General features: G+C 42.6%; 1 protein-coding gene and 1 long non-coding RNA gene across 5 annotated transcripts in view; one reads left to right on the top strand and one right to left on the bottom strand.

Moving 5' to 3' along the window:
* Window positions 1–48: 48 nt before the first annotated feature.
* Window positions 49–19,018, top strand: LOC128346620 (uncharacterized). 2 transcript variants are annotated; one of them, XR_008317089.1, is made up of 4 exons: window positions 49–150; window positions 5,820–5,995; window positions 9,729–9,802; window positions 18,886–19,018. It is a non-coding gene; the product is annotated as an uncharacterized LOC128346620 (long non-coding RNA). The 2 variants fall into 2 exon arrangements; XR_008317090.1 differs by lacking the exons at window positions 49–150; window positions 18,886–19,018 and adding an exon at window positions 12,197–12,329 and having other exon boundaries at window positions 4,718–5,995.
* The window catches only part of MEGF10 (multiple EGF like domains 10), a 195,673-nt gene continuing 182,580 nt past the window's right edge, over window positions 10,018–23,110 (bottom strand). For 2 of the 3 annotated variants that reach the window (XM_053300098.1, XM_053300100.1), the window contains 7 exons: window positions 21,254–21,382; window positions 18,780–19,016; window positions 17,360–17,487; window positions 17,100–17,223; window positions 16,720–16,764; window positions 14,487–14,693; window positions 10,018–12,458 (listed from right to left, as the gene is read on the bottom strand). In XM_053300098.1, the coding sequence (XP_053156073.1) occupies window positions 12,250–12,458; window positions 14,487–14,693; window positions 16,720–16,764; window positions 17,100–17,223; window positions 17,360–17,487; window positions 18,780–19,016; window positions 21,254–21,382 (1,079 nt within the window). In that variant the 3' untranslated portion in view covers window positions 10,018–12,249. The remainder of the gene's footprint in view (window positions 12,459–14,486; window positions 14,694–16,719; window positions 16,765–17,099; window positions 17,224–17,359; window positions 17,488–18,779; window positions 19,017–21,253; window positions 21,383–23,110) is intronic. The other variant, XM_053300099.1, reaches the window with a different exon arrangement.

Here is a 23,110-nt window from a genome sequence, read left to right as displayed (position 1 = left end):
ACTGCCTTCAGCCAAGGTCACAGCCACAACCGCTTCTGTGGGAGGACTGGCAGAGGCCACAAACGTTTTGGATAAACCTGAAGGGGACAGAGTAGAACCAGGAGTAATGCAAGGAAACACATGACAGTTGGTCAAAAAGGTCAAGTGATGGTAAGGGAGATAACACACGCCAACACCAGGTAAAAGACTCAGTGTATAGCTGTCTATATACCAATGCCATAGGCCTCCGAGCCAAGATGGGTGGAGTGCTTGGTGTTGATGAAACTGCCTCGAGGGTGTTTGGTCAGCACCCCCAGTTTGAGCGAATGTGGGGAATTTAGTTCAAAAGGGGAGACAGTTCAAATCAGCCTTCATTTGTGCAAGCGTATGAACTCAAGAAAATTGCCTTGAGAGAGGTTTTAATTAACAAAAAGGAGTTTATTGAAAGAAATATAATTTACTAGGTGATCCTAATGTAAAAGCAATGCACATATATTTAAAAATAGACTATTGTAAGACACATTTAGCTTAAAGTTCCAAATTATGTGTAAATTCCCAGGTGGACTAGAGAGGTACTTTTAAGACAGAGGGGAAAGATTTCAGAAATAAGAGAAAGGGATAGGTTCAGCCCTGCAGAAGCCAGGCAAGAGGCTGTACCACCTGTCCTGAAGAGGGGAACACCAAGGTGGTCTGCTGGAGTTTCTTATTGCAGTCTGATGGGGTCCGTAGTGAGAGGCACAAGGGAACACTAAGATATTTCGCAGTGGGAGTCTCGGGTGTAATTAATACACAAGGAAGCACACTGGGTCACAGAGTTAGGGATACCTATACCCCAAAACGTGCCTTGAGGGAACATTTCTTTGGTCCTGCTCTGCTGAATAGGGGAGCGCAGACATTTTTTTTGGAATGCATTGTGTCTTAGTCCTTCCTGGGTAGGAATGTGTGTGAATCGCATATGGCATTCAAGGCTGATTGTGAGGACAATTGGAGTGTGCAGGTGTGTTTAAAGAATATCCTGTGCTGGGAAGGGCTTCCCAATAATTCTATCAAGAGTTTTGATGGGCACCTCTTCAAAGTTACTACCGACTCATCCCTATTGTAATGGAGTCTGTTGTCTTATCTTCCTGGCCTGAGTGCTTCTTTAACAACAGGTGCTAGCTCTCTTGCAAGAGGAAGAAGGGCTATTTCATTCCAAGGCTGAAATGATCTTGAATGCCAGACACTTGCAGTAGCTAGTCCTGGGGTCTGCTTAGTCAGGTCCCCTCACACAAAGAGGGAATGTGGATCTAACCCCCTTTCCAATTTGTGGAGCCTGTAGCCCTACAATCTAGGGGTGACCAGTCCACTGCCAACTAAGCTACTTGTCCCCATGTATAACATAAACTGGGAGCTCACATTGTGGTGCAGCTCCTGATCATAGCAAAAGTGCAATCTCCAAGCCTGGAGATGCAGTTGCAACCAGGGAGGCTTCTGGGAGTGGGCAGAATAAGCTCAGCTGGCAACATTGGTTACTAATGAAAACATAGCCATAGTGGGCATAACAGAACCTGGTGGAACAGTGAGAACCAGTGGGACATTGTTATTCCAAGATTTAAACTCAAACTCAAGCAAATCGGAAAGGAGTCAGAGACAGACACCAGCTCATCTGGTGGCTACTTGGGGACAGGCTTTCATTGCTGCCCCGAAGCTTTGGAACTCATTTCCTGCCGAAATAAGAGCCTCCCCATCTCTTACAACTTTTAAAAGGGCAGTCAAGACGCATTTGTTCACCAAGGCTTTTAATTAGATACTGTTTTAATTGTGTTTTAATAGTTTTAACTTTTTAATTTTAGTTGTTGAAATGTTTTCATCTTTTATTGGCTGTTTTAATTGTTTTGTAAACCGCCCAGAGAACTTGCTTTTTGGGCAGTATAGAAATGTATTAGATAGATAGATAGATAGATAGATAGATATTAAAGAAGGGATAGATTCCAACAAGCTAGAAAACCTAGGAGAACTGGAGTCCTCCAAAGAATCATTATGGGTGACAATATGAGAACTGAAAGGAAATGTGTTACTAGGGACGTGCTAATGCCCTCCTGACCAAAATGATGAGATTAACCTGGAGTTGGAGAAGGAAATCAGAGAGGAGTCAGAGACAGAGCAGCAATAAAGGAGGAAAGGTGTGACTTCAACTACACACGTTGCACACATAGACTGGGTAAATTCACATTCAGGTAATGAGAGAGGTCACATTTCTAGACATGCTAAATGACTGTGCCTTAGAACAGTTGGTCATGGAACCAACCAGAGAGAAGGTGACCTTGGATTTAATCCTGAGTGGTGCCCAGGATCTGGTGTGAGATGTCAGAGTTACAGAACCACTGGAGATGGATAACAGTGACCATAGTGTGATCCAATTGAGCTTATATGCGAGTGGAGAATTGTCAAGGAAGTACAACACAGATGTTTGGGTTTCAGAAGGGGTTTCTCAAAAATGAGGAAGAAAAATGAAGGGAGGGGGAAGGAAGCTGAAAGGGAAATCCAGGAGTGTAAAATCACTCCAGAAAGCATGGGACTTATTTAAAACCACACTAAAAGTTCAGTTGGAATTTTTACCAAGAAGGAGGAAAGTCCAGGAGGACGTCAGCATGGCTAACAAGCAGAGTCAGCTAAGTTATAAAAACTTCCCTTATAAAAGGAAAGAATACCTCCTTCAGAAACAATTTGAGGTGACACTGGAAGATACTCTACAATGTCTTGAAAAATTAAAAATTAACAAATCACCATGGCCAGATGGCATCCACCAAGAATTCTAAAGGAACTCAAATGTGAAAATGCTGATCTCCTAGCAAAAATATTTTTCTCCCTCTCTCACAACACTAAAGCCAGGGGTCATCCCATGAAACTGAAGGTCGGGAAATTTAGGACTGACAAGAGGAAGTACTTTTTCACACAGTGCATAATTAATCTATGAAATTCTTTGCCATGGGATGTGGTGATGGCCACTAGTTTGGATGACTTTAAAGGAGGCTTAGATAAATTCACGGAGGACAGGTCTATCAATGGCTACTAGCTGTCTATAGACGACCTCCAGCCTCAGAGGCATGATGTCTTTCAATACCAGTTGCAGGAGAGCAACAACAAGAGAGAGGGCATACTCTCACCTCATGCTTGTGGGCTCCTGGTGGGCCACTGTGTGAAACAGGATGCTGGACTAGATAGGCCTTAGGCCTGATCCAGTAGGGCTGTTCTTTTGTTCTTATGAGTACACTCAGGAGACTGAGATCCAGTGTGGATCGCTACAATCTGGATGACAGAGACAGGTCAAGAGACACTCACTCCTATGGAAGAGGTCAAACAAGGCATCATTCTTCTCATGATAGGACCTGGGAGGATAGGTATATAATCTGCTCCAGATCCCCATCAACTTATTATAGATAGATCTTTGCACAAAACTGTTACTTGCCTTCCTGGAGCTGCTATTTCAGCTACGGATGTTCTCCCCGCTACTTTTACAGAAGATCCAGGTTTGCTTCATGAGCTCAGGGTAAATCGAGATCTCACTCTCGGATTCAAGTTCAAAACCAAACTCCTCGCAACCATGGATGGAGCCGTAGTAGACAGTGCTACAAAAGCAGATTGCGCTCTGTCCCACAGAAAAACCGATCCTGAGGTGAGCACTCTCCTAAGATGACCCAACCAGTGAGAAGTTCACAACAAAAGCAGCACTCAGTGCCTGCAGTGGCACCTGCATAACTTCTTGCACCCCCTGTACCTGTGTTGTCTATAACATCACTGCCACCTGGAGGCACGCTGATGCTTCCTGCTCTTCCTAAGAAGGACTGGATGGGAGAGGCGGGTCTGTAGGTAGACAGGCGCCAAGCCCTGCAATGCTTAGAAGGTCAAAACCAGGACCTTAAATTAAATTCGGAAACGAATAGGCAACCAGTGCAAAGACTGCAGGAGAGGTGTTACCCTGTCATATTTTCTGGCACTCATGAGTAGGTGAGCTGCTGCATTCTGGACCCATTGTAGCTTCCCGATCGTCCTCAAAGGTAACCCTAGAGAGAGAGCATTACAATAAGTGGGAGATAACACTGTCATTAATGCCAGCCGATCAAGGTAAGGGCGTAATTGGCGAACAAGATGAAGCTGGGCAAAAGCACTTCTGGCCGCAGCCTCCACCTGCTGTTCAAGCAGGAGGCGCGAGTCCAAAAGGACCCCCAAATCACAAACAAGCTCTTTTGAGAGCAGCGCCACCCCATCTAAAACAAGGTTCACATCCAGCTGTTGGCCGTTACGAGGGCTGAATAAAAGTAATTCAGTCTTAGTGGGATTCAGTCTGAGCTTGTTTTGATTCATCCAGATCTTAACAGCTTCCAGGCATCAAGTAAGCACAGAAACAGCATCCCCAGAATGGTCTGGGATGGCAATATACACCTAAGGATCATCAGCGTATTGATGAAATCTCACCCCAGAATGGGAGATGACCTGACCCAGTGGCTTCATATAGATTTTTAAAAGGACGGGGGCAAGAACTGAACCCTGGGGAACTCCATAAAGAAGTGGCCATGGGTCAGAGCATCTGTCCTCAATGCATACCGACTGGACACGCCTGCTAAGGTAAGAACGGAACCACTGTAAGATAATGCCCCCGATACCCAACCCACGCAGGCGGTCAAGGAGGATAGCATGATCAATAATGTCAAAAGCCACTGAGAGATCTAAAAGGACCAGGAGAGGGAGACTACCCTCATCAAGGTCCCGAAGAAGGTCATCTGCCAGAGTGACCAGTGCTGTCTCTGTGCTATGCCAAGGCCTGAAACCCGACTGATAAGAATTATGATAGCTAGTTTCTTCTAGCATTAGCCTTCTTTGTCAAGTGCACGACAGAGATTTGAAAGGACAAATGTCTATTTCCTATGGACAAAATACATTAGGGACCCGTCCATCATCCCAAACTTTATCTAGACTGTGGATTGTGAATACTATCACACTTGCCTATCAGCTGGCAGGAAAGCCACTGAAGCATCTTATTCACATCCACTCTTCTACAGCACTATCAGCCTCCTGCCTTCTCAAAATCACCCCCCCCCACTCTACCCCACTCTCCGTCTCCTTCTCCTAACTGAAAGCTAGATGGCTAAAACAGGCAGAGGCCAGAACAGAGAGAAGAATCAGGGAGATTTTAAAAAGATTTTAAGTTGTGCCTTTTTAGAACCTGCTGGCACATTAACAGATTGGACTTGAGTTTTAAAACCTGTTGACACAGATAAACTGAACTTAAAAGCTAACTGCAAAAGCATGCTGACACAGAGTGAGCAAGTAGCCTTGAAAGGGTCTGATCCCTGAAAGGCCTTGCCTATTTGAGAAGCAAGCTCAAACCCACTGCCTAGCCGTGCCCCTGATAATATCAGCAGCCTGCCCAAGGAGCAAGCTCAAACCAGTTCCTGTTCCAGCCGTGCCACCTGATTGACACCTGCTCCTTGATGACATCGGCTCTGGATTGCATCTGTTCCTGACTGATTTCTCCGCCTGTCAAGTATCTGTGAAGGTTCCCAGACATCAGAAGCACCCACCCCCTTTATCCTATCACAATCTACCTCATTCATTCATCATTATGCATTGGATGTCAGGGTGCACCAGGATGCTATTTTTGGCTGATTGGTGCCGCAATCTATCTTCCAGTGATTGCCTTCCCTCCATTAGGTAAGTGAAATTCAGCATGTGATATGCCCATCTTCATGATCAACAGAGACCACAACAAAGAACAACAGGTTGCATGTGTAGGAGGTGCTTCTAGTGGTTATTTGTTGATTAACACACCCACCCTTCCTTCCTGCTGCTGTCTCTTTCAGATTGGTGGACACTCGAACTGAGGGAGCCCTGCTACATCATGAAGGGGGTGGGGCTCCTGCCAAAAAGCAGCAGGAATTATTAAGAGCTTTGAAAGGTTCCCAATCGAGCTTCCATGCAGGCGTGAAACCCACTGCTGTAAAGTGACAGATGACCACTAGAAGAAAATCAGATACAGGTAATCAACCCGTTGTTTTTCTCTACTCAATCTGGAGTGGCAGATCTTTAGCAAAAATTGATTGACCATTTTCTAACAAGAAGCATGCAAGGGCAAAACTACTTGTTTAATGCAATGTGTAAGTTGACTCTTAGAAACCAGCTGGAGAAAAAGAGAACTTAAGCTCTGCTGGATCAGGCCAAAAGTCCATCTAGTCCAGCATCTATAGTGGCCAGCCAGATGCCCCTAGGAAGCCCACAAACAGGAGATGTAAATGAATGCCCCTCTGCTGTTCTTGTTTCTCAGCAGTGGGTATTCAGAGGTATACCACATCTGAGCCTGGGGGTATAGTAGACCTCTCCTCCATGGATTTTTCTAATCCTCTTGCAAAGCCATCTATGGTAGTAGCATAGCCAAAAGCATAACTTATGGTCATGGCAGCAAAAGCCATACATTTATTATGTGCTGTGTGGGAAAGTGCTGCCTTTTCTCTCTCCTGAATCTCTTGCCAATCAGTGGCTGACATCCTGACTAATGAAGTGTGCATGCTTTGATGAATTGCAGGGGTGTACTGGGAGCCCTCATGCAACTCCCCCATTCCCCCTCCATGCACACTGTTGAGCAAGAGCCATTAGAGTTCCAAGCATTCCCCATGCTCCAGAAGGGCTCTTCAAAATCAGAAGCACGTTGTGGAGGCTCTCTCCAATAGTCTTTCAAAGCATGCACACATTGATAGGATGTCAGCCAATTTCATTAGATTACCTGAGTTCTAGTGTGATGGAAGGGTGGGGGGAACAGGTTTAAAGACCTCTATAATGTCCTTCCCTGGTTGCTTTTTTCATGAACTAAAAAGCCCAAAACATTGCACTCTTTCCATAAGAAAGGCGTACCACCCCCTGGTCATTTTGGTTGCCCTCTTCTCTCTCCTTTCCAGCATTATGATATCCTTTTTTAAATGGGGTGATCAGAATTGTCTTTAGTATCTCAAATCTGGCCACCTTTGTATATTTGTGAACCACCTACAGCCTTCTGGGTGAGGTGGTATAAAAATAAAATAGATTAGATTAAATTAATTAATATGATACAGTGATTTGGGTTTCAATCTCCTTCCTAATATTCCTAGTCAATCTCCTTCCTAACAGTCCTTCACAACTGCCACACCCTGGGTTGAAGTTTTATTGAACATCATGACCCCAAATTCTCCTCCTGGTCAACTGCAAGCAGTGAGCAGCATAGAGATTATTGCTTTTATTCACACCTGAATGTTTGTGGGATCATTCTTCTGTATCCAGATGAAATATTGTAGTGTTCCTTAATATCTTAAAAACAGTGGTCGCCATTCAGAGCAATGAACCACATGCGGGAGGACACTGCACTAGTACAAAGCTGTTGTGCTAGCTTATTGTGCTAAGTCTGGAGTCTCCATTACAGATGTGCTGTCCAACCACAAGCCTGCAGTTGTGCAACTGCAGCAACCGTATTTCTTTTCATGGGAACTTTGAGCAAGAGTGCTATAGTGCTCTTATGCAAATCCCCATCTTTAGCACAGCTATGATATCCTCTTGTACGGGCACAACAGGGCTAACTCTGCACTGGATGTTGCTCTGGATGTTGACAAGTGTAAACAGCCAACAAAAAAATTAGGGTGGTGACCTAATAAATGTGGAAATAGAAGCGACTGTGGCTGACATCCAGACTAGCACTGGGCAGACCTCAGGGACATATTTTCAGGTAGTACAGTGAGCTTCAGAGGAAAGGGGTGATCATTGAAAATCACCCCCAACCCCCGTCCCATGCAACAGCACGGTGTTAGTTTGGCTATGAGGCACTGATGCACCAGCGCAGTGCTAGTATGGACGTCAGCCAAGGACTGTTACTGAGATAGTCACTTATACACCAGACTTCTTCCAAAGCAAAAGATCATATGCATCACATGCAGTATTCAGTGCATTTCTAATGAGGAAGATAATCATGCCTAGTCGAAACTCATACAGTATGGATCTTTCTTTTGAAAACGGTATTATTTTGCAATGTACATGAAGGGCAATATTTTATTTATTTTTCCATTTATATCCCGCTCTTCCTCAAAAAGCCCAGAGTGGTATACATAGTTATGTAATATGCAATGCTTAATATGTATTGTATATATACAAAGTATATGTAATACTGTGGTAGAATTGAGAAGTTATCAATATTTCACCAATAATTTTTTTGTTATGAGTTCACATTTTGAATATCTCAGACCTTCTCTATGGGCTGGGAGAGGAATCTCTGAAGAGGTAAGCAGAAAGTGGATCCCTGAGATGACATGCTGCTCACATATTGCTTTAAAGGCCATTTTGTACATCTGCGCATACACTTTTAAATATTTTAAGTGATGCATCATCCATGGTGGATAGAAAATCCAGGCACAAGCACTTCTCTCTCGTGTCTATAGCAGACATGTCAATTATTCAAATTATTTTGGTATGTTATGTTTGTCTAATAAGAGTGAAAGCAAAAGGAGGTAAAAGGAACATGAGTGAGTGATTTGCTTTCACATATTTTGACACCATGCCCCAAAACACAGCTCCCAATGAATTCCTCATGACTTTGTTCCATTTCATATTTGCACGTAAATCTGATGTTTCATTTGCCATCAAAAAGCAAACATTTCACTAAATAAGAGAAGGTGGCCTCAGGGCATAACCCCAGCAGGAGATTTCAACCTCAGTGTGCTGTTTCCATTTTAGGAAATGCTTGTCCCAGAATATTAATCTGTAGAAATAGTTTAGTAGTTCAGAACTACTCTGATGTATTCTTGATCAATGGGGTATGTGGTGATCAGGACTCTGTTGTCCACAGGTAGTGGGCTTAGCTCTGTTGCCAGATTTGGCTTTTTAAAAGCCAAATTTTGGGTTACGGCCCATAGGACTCATGAGTGTACCCCTTAGGTTCTGGCCACCCGCCGGGCTATCTTCTCCTAAAGAATATTAGATATTACTCAGCCTCTCTATTCACAGAGTTCATTCTGCAGGCATGCATGTCTTCTTCCAGTCCAGCAGGGTATGGGTTTTCTTTGCTCAAAAGGGGTGCACATTTGTTTTCAGTATTAATGGGAACTGAAAATCTATTTAGGTTGGTTCCTATTCATTCTGAAATGAATGTGCTCCAGAGACCAAATAGCTACACATGGGTTCTCCAAGCTGCATTTGAACCCATTCATTTTCATTTAATTTTTTAAAATTTTACAAGCAGTTTTTCCCACTGTGTTGGAATTTGTACCCATTCATTTTCTTTTTCTTTTTTTTTAAATTTTACAAGCAGTTTTTCCCACTGTCTGTGTTGGTGGAAACAGGAATTCCACTATGGATCTGGGGTCTTTTGGGTTGTTGTTTTTTTTAAACCCATATAGTTATTAAAAATGTCTGCCACCAGGAGGCAGCTGCACAATGGAGTGCCTACCACCTCTGAAAAAAGCAGGCAGCAAAAACTGCTTGTAAGAGTAAGGATTTGTTTTCATGAAGATGAATGGGATTTAATGAATTAGAACCCTCAAAACTGGTTCTGAAATGAATAGTGGAGAAGCATATATGGGCAGAAATAAATACAGCAGGAGCCCTGAAAATGGAAGGTCCTGAAAATGTTGAGTGTGCACACCTCTGTTGCTCGTATCTGTTGTAATTCTCTGCTACCATTTTTCTGGCCTCCCTGATGTTATCAGATTCAGTCTTTGTCATCTCTGTTTGTTTGTTTGTTTGTTGTTTTAATGAAGAACCTGGGCTTGGGGAGTCAAAGAAAAGCCACAGCTGTCAGACCACACTGCACAATGGTCTAATTTAGCATAAGGTGAGTTCATATATTGTATGCTATACTGTATTCCCTTTTCCTGGAATATGGGATAGTTCTGCATTCTGTATTCTCTTTTTGTGTGTGATATACATTGGAGTGATCTGTCTATTCCCATCCAAGTTTGGGAGTTCAAAATTCTTTATAGGTAGAGGGGCCGACTACACCATGCAATTCTGGAATGCAATTGCTGGAAATCACAACTGTAATCACAATTTCAAAAAAAGATAGCCTTTATTTGTGAGTTTGTATAACACAGTACAAAAGAGTGTATAGCTATTATTTCTAAACACCATTCCAAACCCATTACACAGCAGGATATTGGTGCTGCTTAAGTTCTGAAACTCCATATTTTTGTTCTTCATGTGTGCATGTCCCAAGCAGATTATGCATCTTTTTATGTGTAAAGACACAGGTTGCCAAGTGCTAAATTGAGCTATGGCAATGACTTCTGATGGCAAATACCTTCAATGGCATCAAATAAAGCAAAGTAGAGATAATTGTACTTCAGTCTCAGGGTGTCTTCCTGAATACCTAGAAAAGTGTTTCATTTCCAACACTACATGCAGATTTTTTCAATTTCATTTGTTCACTTGCATTCACAAGAGTTCTTTGAATTTAACAACTCTGCCTCCTGGAATCCCTTCATACTGGTATTTATATTAGAGTTCAGTTTATAAAGGTAGGAAGCTATATCTGTACACAGGTTGAGGCTAGCAGGGAAATACTTTGCTAGCATGCTCAACTATGTCAACCTTAACAGTCCTGACATATGACTTATCAACTTTATGATTTAAATATAACATGGCAATGAGATGGAAGGTCATAAACTAAAGAGAACATTAACAATTACACTCAATTCATAGTTTAGGGAATTCTCTGTTGCTGTTAGGGCTAGAAATAATCTTATAGTGGAAAGCTGAATTGTGCAGAACAACTCTACAATGAGATATAAATTCCTTGACAATTCTTACTTCTAAACAATAATTCAGCTACAAATTGATTCATTGGAACACAAAGAAAATGCCTTTGGAACAAAGAGATGGCACTTCTAGAGTCAAAGAAATTAGTTGAAACTCAGGATGGGAAATAATCAGATTTCTTTTCTACTGAATAGTTTTTCTCGTTATAAAATAATCCCTCGCATTAATATTAAATCAGTGTGTTTTCATCCTTACTAATTTCAACGGTTTGCATACCGGTTTAAGTGACCATTCTAGCCTATCTCTGGTAGGGAAACTGACATTAGCTATATATGTTTTTTTCTTTTCTTCATCACTGTTCCTAAATCAGACAAAATTGCAGGGAGGGAATTGACAAAAATACAAGGGACATAAAATATATTTTTGCACTGTTATTCTAAGAACTAGAAAACATAGCTACATTATTTTAAAACAGAGATACAAGTTAATTAAATGTGGGATATATTGTGCCAGGTTATCAGCAATGCAAAAGACCAGCTTAAGCATATTTCCCTAAATCAATTATAAAAAGAAAAAGTTGCCTTTTTAACAAGTATGCACAAAGATTGCTCAGTTGATTTCAGGCGAATAATTAAACATTGTTCTATTGATTATTCAGGTGAATAATCAAACATTGTACTATTATTCCATATTTCAACAATAGCACTTACTTGTTTATAAAACTTAAACCTTTCTTGCATTGAACATGTACAACATACACTACAATTTGTCCTTCTCTTGCATACTCATTCAGTCCTTCTTGACAAAAAATAAACCACTTTACTTACATGTTTTTGAAACAATTGCTGATATGTTATGAACTATTACTTGAGTAAAACAGAAATGGTAGTCAGAACTGCTCATTGTGAGCCTCAGCTGTGCCGATGATTTGGCAAGAACTGGGGGCAAAGCGGGTTTCACAACAAAGCTCTTCAGGCATATTCATCCAAGACTTCCCCTGCAATTCCTGTATTATATTTCCATCACCAGCAATGGAGTAAATATCTTATCTTGGCTTTCCCAAATCACTCTAGTGCTGCAGTTAATTATGCTCTAGCAGACTGTATCTCCTTATATGCCTTGGGCAAGGGGCATTTAGTGACTTGAGGAAAAGGTGATAGAACATTAGTTTCTTTTCAAAGCACCTAGTAATTCAGATGACTTGGCTAAGGGTAATATTTGGTAGGTCATTCAGTCTTGCTTGCATGTCAACTATGCAAGTTGAGCTAGTGGAAAAATGGCCATCTCTTTTGCAGTTGGCCCCAGAACTGCTCTGCAAGCTTGTGCCTTCGAGCCAGTACATTGCAACATGAATGTTTGGCATTTCTTTCTCTAAAAAGATTTATTGCAATGGAAAATCTGGTAGGGTCTTTTCTTGGTATCTATCCATCTGCCATGTATGTATATACCATTGTTTGATACTCCTGTACAGCAAACTTCTACTGAACGGAGATGACAACATAGAGCAAGGAAGATAACTAGGCTTCAGTTCTCCATAAGAGTTCCACTGTGTTCCAGAGCATTCATCGGGTGCCTTTCACTGACATCATCTTTGTCTGAAGACGGAGGGCTATCCCGAACAGGCAGCAGGTCATAATGGCAAGGAATGTGGCTGTTTTTCGGTAGATCATAAAGATCTTGGCTGAAAAGTCCATTGTTATTAAATGTTCCTTGGACAACACTAACTGTAGGTTCTGTGATTAAAAAAGAAACACACACATTAGTGATCTGATACTGGTAACTAGTAAAGAATCACAACGTTTAATAAAATGAACAAATTAGTTTTGCTATGTTCCCTTGTGCTTTAAAACAAAGGCCCCCTCAGCCCACATAGTTCAAAATAATACTAAAGAACTTGTCAAAGCAGATGATAACATCTGTAGGATAGTTACATAACAGGACCTGTCTTCAATATGATGAAAAGGGGTACTTGATTATGATATGGTGACTGTCACAAATACGTCCTAATTAAGTTGCATCTTAGAACACTTTCCAAGAATCCTGACCCATAATTTGTAAATTTGTTGTGCTACTGCACTATAATTCCTTCTACTGATTTCTTTTATCCCACTGAAAAATAGGGAAGCTGTTGGAGATGAACTTCCAGTGCATCGACCTTTTGCACCAACTGCATTGGGAGTAGAGACAGTGAGTAAGGGTCTCCCTATCTGTCCCTACTCTATGACCCCTGAACTGACTCTGCAGCACTTCCTGTGCTCAGTCACAATCCTTCCTTCTTCCTAGAGAGCAGATGGAAACATCTCTCTCTCTCTCTCCTTACCTATCCATTATGTAGTCCTTTAGATTAGAGATAGGTCTTTCCTATCTAAGTGCATTTAACCAATAAATATTTAGTGTTTAGTCATACAATGATCTCCATGTGTTTTCTCTAAATAGCTGCAATATCCAAACCATCCTCTGCTACCTACTCTGTAACTGGAGTGTGTGCTCATTCCTTAGTGCTCTGCTGTTTTACCTATTGTGGGTAAAAATCAACAACCTCTAACAGCCGGAGATTAAGAAAGAGGCTCTTTTCAGAGGTGTGATAAATGACACATGTCAGAAAATTCAAGAACATAATTATTTACATCCCTTCCTTATATTTCTACAGTGGGTTCCATTTCTGGATCCTGTCCAAGCTTCTTGTTTTTCGTTTCCAAACCTCTATGACTTTGCTCCCTGTGTCAGGATATAAGAGCAGATATATACGACACATTCCTGCTAGTGACCTTCATTCAATGACCTCCACCACCCTAAGCTATCCAAAGGTGTCCTGCTCCTTTCCCCCTTTCTCTCATACTGCCCTTTATGCCAGGAACTGCCTCCCAGAATGCTTCTGTGCTGCCTTCTCCCTTCCTTCAGATCCCTGCTCAAAACCCACCACCTCTTTGATCCAACCTTCCTGGTCCCTAGACTCTACTGTAGCCAAGCCTAAATAAATGTACATGAAATAATTGCATACTCTGCACATTCCAGTCTATCCTGGCTTCTTCTTCTCTTCCCTTCCTCTATTGCAGGCCTGCTCAACTTTGCCCCTCCTGTTGGCCTACAACTCCATAATCCATGGCTACTGGCCACTGTGGCTGGGGATTGTGGGAATTGTAGTCCAAAAACAGCTGGGGGCCTAAGTTGAGCAGGCCTGATCTATTGTCTCCCATGTGACTACTTTTAGACTGTGATCCCCTTGGGGCAGGAACCTGCCATTTCATTCTTTGTGCAGTGCCAAGCACAAGGATAGCACTGCATAAATAATATAACAATAACAACATTCTGATATCTGTAAGTTTCAGCACTTATTTGCCTATACTCATTTATCTATCGTTATACCGTATTTTATGGACTATAAGACTCACTTTTTTCCTCGAAAAATATCTGCCAAAATTCAGGTGCGTCTTATATGTTTTAACAGTTTAATATGTTAAAACTCTGAAAAACTGGATTAAAATTAAGGTGCGTCTTATAGACCGTAGCGTCTTATAGTCCATAAAATACAGTATATCTTGTTTTACTTTCAGTTCAGCTGCCTCTTTGAACCCTTTTTTTAAACTCGAGGGTGTTCTCAAGAGTGTATTTGTGTGTATGTGTAGCGGTGTTGGTGGATGGACTGCTGAAATCAAAGCAATCTTCACCTTACCCAACCACTGGGTGTAGTGCTGGAGACTATGACCAATATCTCTACCATATACATGGTAAAACACTCAATACACTCAATTAGAACTTACCAACTTCATAGACGTTCTTGTTGGTTGAAGCAGAATTACTAATTTCCGCATACGCTGAATCCCTGCGTGCTGGTGACTTCATTTCAACATATCCACATTCTGAATTTTTTGGTGTGAGTGCTGGTGGGTCTTTAATAGTAGCATATGGATTTTCAGAACTACTTAAGGAACAGTTACTTAAATTGTATTCAGAAGTTTTCACTAGATCTGGGGGAAAAAACACATTACAGACTATTTTTGAAGGTACTGAAAAATGGACACTATATATTTTAAAATTATTCTGAATAGTGCTATTGAAATTAAATAGTCCTTTAGAGTAACTCTTGAGTAGTACTTATGAACAACTTACTGATCAGCCAGTAAAATTAAATGGTCCTTGTTCTCTTCCCAATCTTATTGCTATTTGACAAGTTTCTTTTTATTTTGAAGACTGCAAATTTTAATTTATACAACAGTACACAATAAAAGAAGCCAACAAACACAATAATATACACAGTTCTCCTTTCATGAGTGTCTATCGTGTGCGTTAGGTATGCCCTGGGTGTGATGCCCAAAGTATGTGTACTGAAACAAGGAAGATCTTACACAATCTTTTTTTTGATGGAAAAAGTCAGCACATAGTGGATTTACTTCTGGTGATTTTGTAATTATGCTTTCTGTTGAACATGATCAGATAAATATTTGGCCATGTGGTCAGATTTATACTACATCATGTTTTGAGCTACATTCAAATATAAGGTTTTTGTTTTTTTAATGGTGAAACATAAATCCAGCCACTCAGGAACCACCTTCACAAGAAAGCTTAACAGGAGAGTGCCCAGGGAAAGTAATAACATGGTGACCTTTTCCCTGTCAAAAACCACTGTGAATCTGCAGAAATTTGTATGTCATCGGAGCCCAGAAATGGTAATTCAGGGTGGTTTTTGGATGACATCTGTGCCCTTCTTTTCTAACAGTTCAGAAGTAAGGGATAATGAAATAAATACATAATCACTGAAGAGAAAATACACTTTTGATAAGTCTAAATTTATTTGATATATTTAATTTTTAGATTTATGGTGTAATGCTTACAAACCCAATCCTACTTGGGACTTCCTCTGCGGGACTGACCAGGCCTACACCTGCTAAACTTCAGCAATGTTATAATAAGAGGTTACTAGCAGACCCAGCGCAGAGCATCTGCACCACTTTGTAGATGCAGCTGCTTTCTTTCCCCCAGTTCATTGCCTCATTGCTCCCCACCTTGGAGCCCTGAGCCGCCTCCTGGCCTCTCTCTCTGTCCTCAGTCCTCTCTCTCTCTCTCTCTCTCTCTCTCCCCCCCTCAGTCTTTTTCTCTCTCTCCAGCTGTTTTCAGTCTTGCCTCCTCCTCTCAGTCCGTCTCCATGTTTGCCTTTCAGCCTCCCCTGCCTCCCCTCCCCCCATCCCAGCATCAGGCTCCCTATGCAGCCTTCCGCTACAGCCATTTCGCTTCCCTTGGTGATGCTTCCTTTTCCTCCCGAGCAGGCAGTGCACCGGCCCTCACCGCCGCGCTTGATTCCCCACGTGGCTCCTCCATGTTAGGCCATTTGCAGCCATCTCCCAGGGCCCATTCTGTCCAGTGTGGTGGTTAGCTACCCGCCTCCTGGCGTGCGCTCCTCCCTCCCACCCTTGTGCGTGTCTCCCCCTCTGGGCCTGCCAGTTGCATGGGCAAGCCTCCGCCGGCCAGCCAATCCACTTCTCCCCCCCGCCGCCTCTTTGCCGCCACCTTCTCCCAGCAGCTGTTCACCATCCAGCCCCGGAACCTCTCTCATCCTTTCCCGCTTCCCCTCTCCCCGCCTCTTTGTCGCCACCGCATCAGCCAATCGTCTGCTTGCTGTCTCTGCCGCCCAGCCAATCAGCTTCCGCTCTGCCAAACATCCCCATGCATCCCCACATCCCTACACATCCTAACGCATTTCCAGCCCCACATTTCCACCCACCACACACTGGCTTAGTGAAATAATTATATAGATACCCAGAGGTGCACCTAGGTGATTTTGGAACCTGGATCTAAAAGCCTTTGGAGGCCCCTCACCCCACTCCCCTGCAAATTAAGCATTATCATGTATGGCCAGGCAATTTACGGACTAAAGAGGATTTGGAGGCCCTGTGGAGGCTCTGGACTTCGGTTTGGAGGTCCAGAGCGCCTCTGGTTATACCAGACAATTGACTGGGCACCAATATGTTTAACATTTGTGAGAAAATACAAACGTACCTTTCAGAGATTTCCCCGTACAACCTCTGTCAATTCCAAATGCCCCTGTTAATATAGAGGACAAAAACAATAAACGGGAGAAAAACATTAAAAATTTGGAACAGCAATCTCTTGCAAATTTGGCATGTTTTTGAAGATTTTACTTCATACCAAGATTTTAACACAGTGACATATTGGCTCATGGTGGTCACCCTGAGCCCATGTAACTGCACATATTAAGAATTTGTGTTAATTTGTATATTGTAGTCAAATTCTCAGTGACCTTGCACTGAGGAGAGCACTGTTTTCACCTTGTAAAGAGAGTTCAAGATATGACTTTTGTCCTCTCTCCCCCTAAAATTTACAATTTTGTACAGAACTGGTTATTTTTATTTCTATACCGAGCTCATTGAGGTAGCCGCCATGCTTCCAGTCAGCAGGTAGAGTTCCTGTGTAGTCCATGACAGGGCCTCGCTTCCCGGGATCCACATTCTTAACATTCACAAAGAGCTGGTTGTTGTTTGACTGTTTCAAAGATAGGTGGCATGTTATGAAGATGGTAATTGATTGGTAATAGTTGTATAATACAAATAAAAGTAGAATATCTTACAAATATAAAATATCCAAAGTATCAAAATTATACCCTCTCCCTTTTTGTTACCTTTGCCAATGTCATCCTGTCCATGTTGTTGGCATTTGCTGGGTTTGAACACTGTGTTAGAGTGTGATAGCTTGGATTGGAGAAGTAGTGACTATTGGCATTTCCACCATTATTGTGAGGAATAGTTTCTGAAGAGAAAGGGAATGAAAAAGGAGTGCTTAATTATCGCCCAACTTTGGCCTTATGCCATGGACCTCAAGAATTGGCCAAGAGCTTCTCCTTCTGGAATTTCTAGAGCCCTGACCAGATATTATTAGTAAGCTACTCTACATGAATACAGCATATATAGTGGGGCCAGAAGTCCAGCCCCAGCCCCATCAATCATCTGTCAGTGCGCCGTTCATGGTTACAGTACAGTGGCATTGGTCTGAAGAGGTGAATGCCGCATCCATGATGGCAGGCGTTTCTGTGATCAGGAGGCTTCAGCACCTAAGCCTCCCAATCGTGGAAGCAGCCACCATAACAGGCACCTGAGCCTCCTGATCATGGAAGCACCCACCATCACAGAAGCAGCATGCACCTCTTCAGATAAATGCCACTTTTCAGATGAACATTAGTGGCATGCTGACAAGGATGACTGACAGGGCTGGGGCGGGAGTTCTGTCCCTGCTTTACATTCAGTACTTGCATACAACATTTAACTAATAAAGCCTGAATGGGGCTTATATGCTCTACTCCTTCTCTTTCTCCTCCAGTCATTTTTAATGTTACTGATAGTCTCAGTAATTTAATTCCTGTGTGGACATTTCAGCAATGCCTTCAGCTTTATTTAGACAAAAGCAAAAGTATTGTTTTCCCTCCTCAAACTCTCTGTTTCTAAGAGCAAAAGAAGATGTAACATTGGCTCCTTTTTAACACTGCAGATTAATTCCTGGTTAGCACATAGGGAGCCTTCGATGGGAATATACACTCTTTCTCTATAGCCCCTTGCAAATTTCTCTCTTCTCCTGGTTAAGCAATTGGTCAGGATGAATGTTAACCACAGTTAAGGCTAAACTGGGAAAACCAGTTTAGGCTAATCCAGAACCAGAAACAGCAGTCTTATGTGATTATCTGTCTGCCATCCTGATGGTGACAAGGAGCCTACTAGGTAGGTGCTAATATAGGTGCATTATGGAGAAAGTTGGTAGTTTACAGACAGATGGTGGTGCTGTATAAATATTTCAATGAGGCTGAATTGATGGAAATAGGGAGTGTTCTGGGTATTTAGATAGCAATTATCTGAACTGATAGGCAGCAAAAGCCTTTTTGTCACCATGGAATTTCTTAATACAATGAAGTGTCATTAACCACCTGTAAGTACATGCATAGCTTATGCACCTGAAAAAGCTAAAAGAAGACAAATTGATGTGAAAGTCAAGGGGAACTTTGCTAGAGTTGTGCTTGACACTGATTAAGGTTCACTCTACTGTGTTCCTACCTGAAATGGAGTAATCTGCATTGATGACCCTCATGGCAGGTGTATAGGTAACCGCTGGCATATTTGTTTCTTTCCCCTTCTGCTTCTGTCTATAAATGATGAATAGTGCTAACAGGAAGAGGACAACTAGGACAAGAATAATGATCCCAGCAATCGCCCCAATCTGGTAAGAATCAGCAGGCATGGCAGCGCTAGTGCGGCTTAAGCTGTTCAAATTTCCCACTATGATTACTCCAGCTGGAAAACAAGAATAGAGGAAAAATCCATTTCAAAAATGCACTCAAGGAATGCCATATGCATGAAAGACAGAGCTGTAATGTTGGTTTTCAAAATGTGGCTATATGTGTTGATTTAAGTATAGTTTATTACATTTGAACATATGCTAGAAGCATCAGATGGCCAACATTCTCTGGAAATCTATGCTTTAAAAATAAAATAAACAAATTCATGTAAATATGACATATTGATATAATTTATTCTGAGTTACAAGTCTCTTATGATTATATACTTGTTTAAGCTGGATGCTTTTTAAAGCTTGCATTCAAAGACAGCTCCACAATTTTTTAATTTGAGATATTTTCTGGCTGATTTTGAAATTTTGTATTCAATATTTTTGCAAGGCACTAGGAAAGAAGGGTTGGGACAGCATTTTCTGTATTAAGTAAAAAATTAGTGTCAGTGGCCAATATTTGGCAGTGTTAGATACCCAACAGGGCTGCTGTACATACACCAGGTAACCCTGATGGTGTTATGCAACAGGGTAGTTGGACAATGACTAAAACCAGTGTCTGTGCAGTTGTGTAGTGCTACCTCAGTTGGAAATTATGGAAGGAGCACCAAATAACTTCATGGCCACTGCTTCAGATCACTACGCATCTGCCCTGTTGTACAATCCATCAGGGCTGCCTACCATGTGCACAGCAGCTCTGACAGATTACCAACACAGCGGGGCGCTTCTCACGATCAGCAAAAATCGGGCTAGCAGAGGCTAGCCCAATTTTTGGTGACTGTAAGAACCACCGGGCTCGCAGCCGAGCCCGGTGGTTCTTGAGCGGGTAACCCGCTCGAGAACCCCTGGTAAAAAGCAGGTTTGCAGAGTGAACACTCCAGCAAATCTGCTTTTCACGATCATGAGTAGCCACGGCGTGCCTTTGCACCACAACTACTCATGAGTAGACCTCTGGCCCGGAGGCGTAAAAGCAGCCTCCCGGCTCGGGGGTCTCCCCAGTATGCCCTGCGCAGTCACACAGGGCATACTGGGGCTTGCGGGGGCTGCGCAGCCCCTGCTCCCCCCACCACCACCCCGCCGGCTCCATCTCGGAGCAGGCCATCGTGTGGGTGGCCAATCTGGCCGCCCAGTGCACCCTGCCCGCTCATGAGCGGGGAGAGCGGGCTTAGCCCGCTCTTCCCGCTCACCAGGAGAAACCGGGTCTCACTGATCGTGAGATCCGGTCCAGCATGTTGGCCAGGGTGTATTCTCTGCAGCAATGTTTTAAATAAACCAAAAGGTATGTTTTAATGATTCAGTTTAATCGTCAGAATTCCTGAAAAGTTAATATATGAATTGCACCATCTTGGTTATGCAGTTTTCCGAAGTCAACGACATTATGCAGATATTTTCTTTTGCACAACAGCCTTTTTAATATTTAAAATATGTTATATAACTAAATACTGCATTCTGTCCTATTGGTAGAGTATGCAAGGCTAAGTAAAATATAGGAATTTTTCATAACCTGTAGAAGAGTTACAGTGGAGAAGAGCAGGCAAACTATAAAATGCTGTATAAGTGTGAAGAACCTGGGAAGCATGTCTCTCTAAATTTGGGTTTGGGGCACAAGTTCCACTCAACTTGCTTTCCAAGATGCTTATTTGTTCCCCACCATTTTCCAAAATACTCTGGGAACTGCTTAGGGCAGGTTCCCAAGGGCAGGCAGAGTCAGACCACACTCTCTTTAGGGGACTGCAGTAGCAGAGGCAGCCCTCAAGGATCTCTATATATAATTTTCTAAGGCGTACCGGTGGCTAATCCCGAGTGTGGCAGCTCTCGCGAGAGCTCACGAGCAGAAGTACCGTGGTGATTGGGCAGTGGGGATTCCATATATAGACAGGGAGGAGGAGCCTATGAGAGCTGAAACACCATGGCGATTTGGCAGTGGGGGTTCCATATGCAGATAGGGAGGAGGTGCCTGAGATGGTTAAGGTCAATTGGAATGCAACTGTTACTGGTCGGAAGATGTTCTTGATTGTAGAGGAGAGGAGAGTGAGTGAGTGTGTGTGTGTGTGTGTGTGTGTGTGTGTGTGTGTGTATAGATAGATAGATAGATAGATAGATAGATAGATAGATAGATAGATATAGGATACTGGGCAGGGGACTGTGAAGAAAGGGAGAGGGAGCCACAGGGCTTGCTGTGCCCTGTCTACGTGTTAGCATTTAAAAGCTCATGTTTATTTTGGGCATTGTGGGAATATTTTACCTTGGTCACATCTTGCTCCTTTCCAGCCAGGGCTGCAATAGCAGGTGCCTGTAATGTGGTCACAAGTTGAGTTGTTCAGACAGTCACATATCTGCCGGCAACCATAGCCATATGTTCCTGGGGGGCACTCTGTACAGAACAACAAAGATCAATTGCAGAGTTTTGCCTTTTAGGCTATTCCAGCATGCATTCAGTTAATTGAAATTTCCAGTTATTACACACAGCGACCATGATCTGGTAGCAACTGGGAGTATTTATATGTCCCCTATTGAATATGATGGCACACCACACCATACGTTCACAAAGCTTTGCTGTTTACACACCTAACAATGGGAATCCCAAGTACCCTTTCCGGATCAAATTTTTGAACAGGTCCCCAAGTTATAATGGGATGCTAACAAGGTTTTAGAGATCAAGGAAGCAAATTGCCTTGTATAGCACTTTGGATTTATGTGTTATTTTATCTATCATATTTTTATACCGCCTGATATGCATATCTCTAGGTGGTGTACAAAATTTAAAATATTTAAAAGTCACAAATTAAAATACGTGGCAATAAAAACAATATAATAAAATTATTAAAACAAGTTTTTAAAATTATTAAAATTAATTCTAATTAAAAGTCTGAGAGAACAGGAGGTCTTGAGGTTCTTCCTGAAAATAAACAGAGAAGGAGATGCTCTTATTTCAGCAGGAAGCTTATTCCAAAGCCCTGGGGCAGCCACAGAGAAAGCTTGGTCTTGGGTCGCCACTAAACGAGCCGGTAGCAACCCTAACCAGACCTCTCCAGAAGATTGTAACAGGCGGCAGGGATTATGGCAAAGGAGGCACTCTCTCAAAAATAGCCTGTTAAAGGCTTTATAGGTAATAAGCAGCACTTTATATTTCAAGCCATTAAAGGCTTTATAGGTAATAAGCAGCACTTTATATTTCACCCAGAAACATATTGGCAGCCAGTACAATTCTTTTAGAACTGGTGTTATGTAGTCCCTTCGTGTCATCCCAGAGACCAATCTGGCTGCCGCATTCTGTACCAATTGTAGTTTCTGCACTACGTACAAAGGCAGCCCCACATAGAGCGCATTACAGTAGTCAAGTGTGGAGGTTACCAGCATATATACCACTGTTTTAAGGTCATTCACCTCTAGAAATGGACTTAGCTGATGCATCAGCCAAAGCAGATAAAAAGTGCTCCTGGCCCCCGCCTCAACCTGAGAAACCAGGGAGAGCTTTGGGTCCAGGAGCACTCCCAAGCTACATACCTGATATTTCAGAGGGAGTGTAACTCCATCCAGAACAGGCAGATCTAAACCATCTCTCGGGTCTTGGTCCTGCATAGTCAGTACCTCCATCTTGTTTGGATTCAACTTTAGTTTGTTATCCCTCATCCAACCCATTACTTCCTCCAGGCAGGGATTTAGTGAAGATATGCCATTTCCTGATGAGGTTGGCATGGAGAAGTAAATCTGAGTGCCATCAACATATTGATAACACTCAGCACCAAACCTCCTGATGATCTCTCCCAGCGGTTTCATGTACATGTTGAAAAGCATTGGAGACAGTATGAAACCTTGTGGGACTCCAGTTCTTGCTTAGGGGAACAACTGTCTACAAGAATCTGGAATATGCCAGAGAGGTAGGAGCAGAACCACTATAAAACAGTGCCACCCAATCCCACCTCCCTCAGGCTGTCCAGAAGGATACCATGGTCGATGGTATTGAAAGCCACAGAGAGATCCAAGAGTATCAGCCGAGTCACACTCCCTCTGTCGATAGCCAGTTGGAGATCATCCATCAAGCTGACCAAGGCAGACTCGACCCCATAGCCCACACGAAAGCCAGTTTGAAATGGGTCTA

The sequence above is a fragment of the Hemicordylus capensis genome, chromosome 2 (genome assembly GCF_027244095.1).
Source record: "Hemicordylus capensis ecotype Gifberg chromosome 2, rHemCap1.1.pri, whole genome shotgun sequence".
NCBI classification, from domain to species: Eukaryota; Metazoa; Chordata; class Lepidosauria; order Squamata; family Cordylidae; genus Hemicordylus; species Hemicordylus capensis.
Note: the sequence above shows the minus strand (reverse complement) of the source record. Positions and strands in the feature narration are given on the sequence as shown.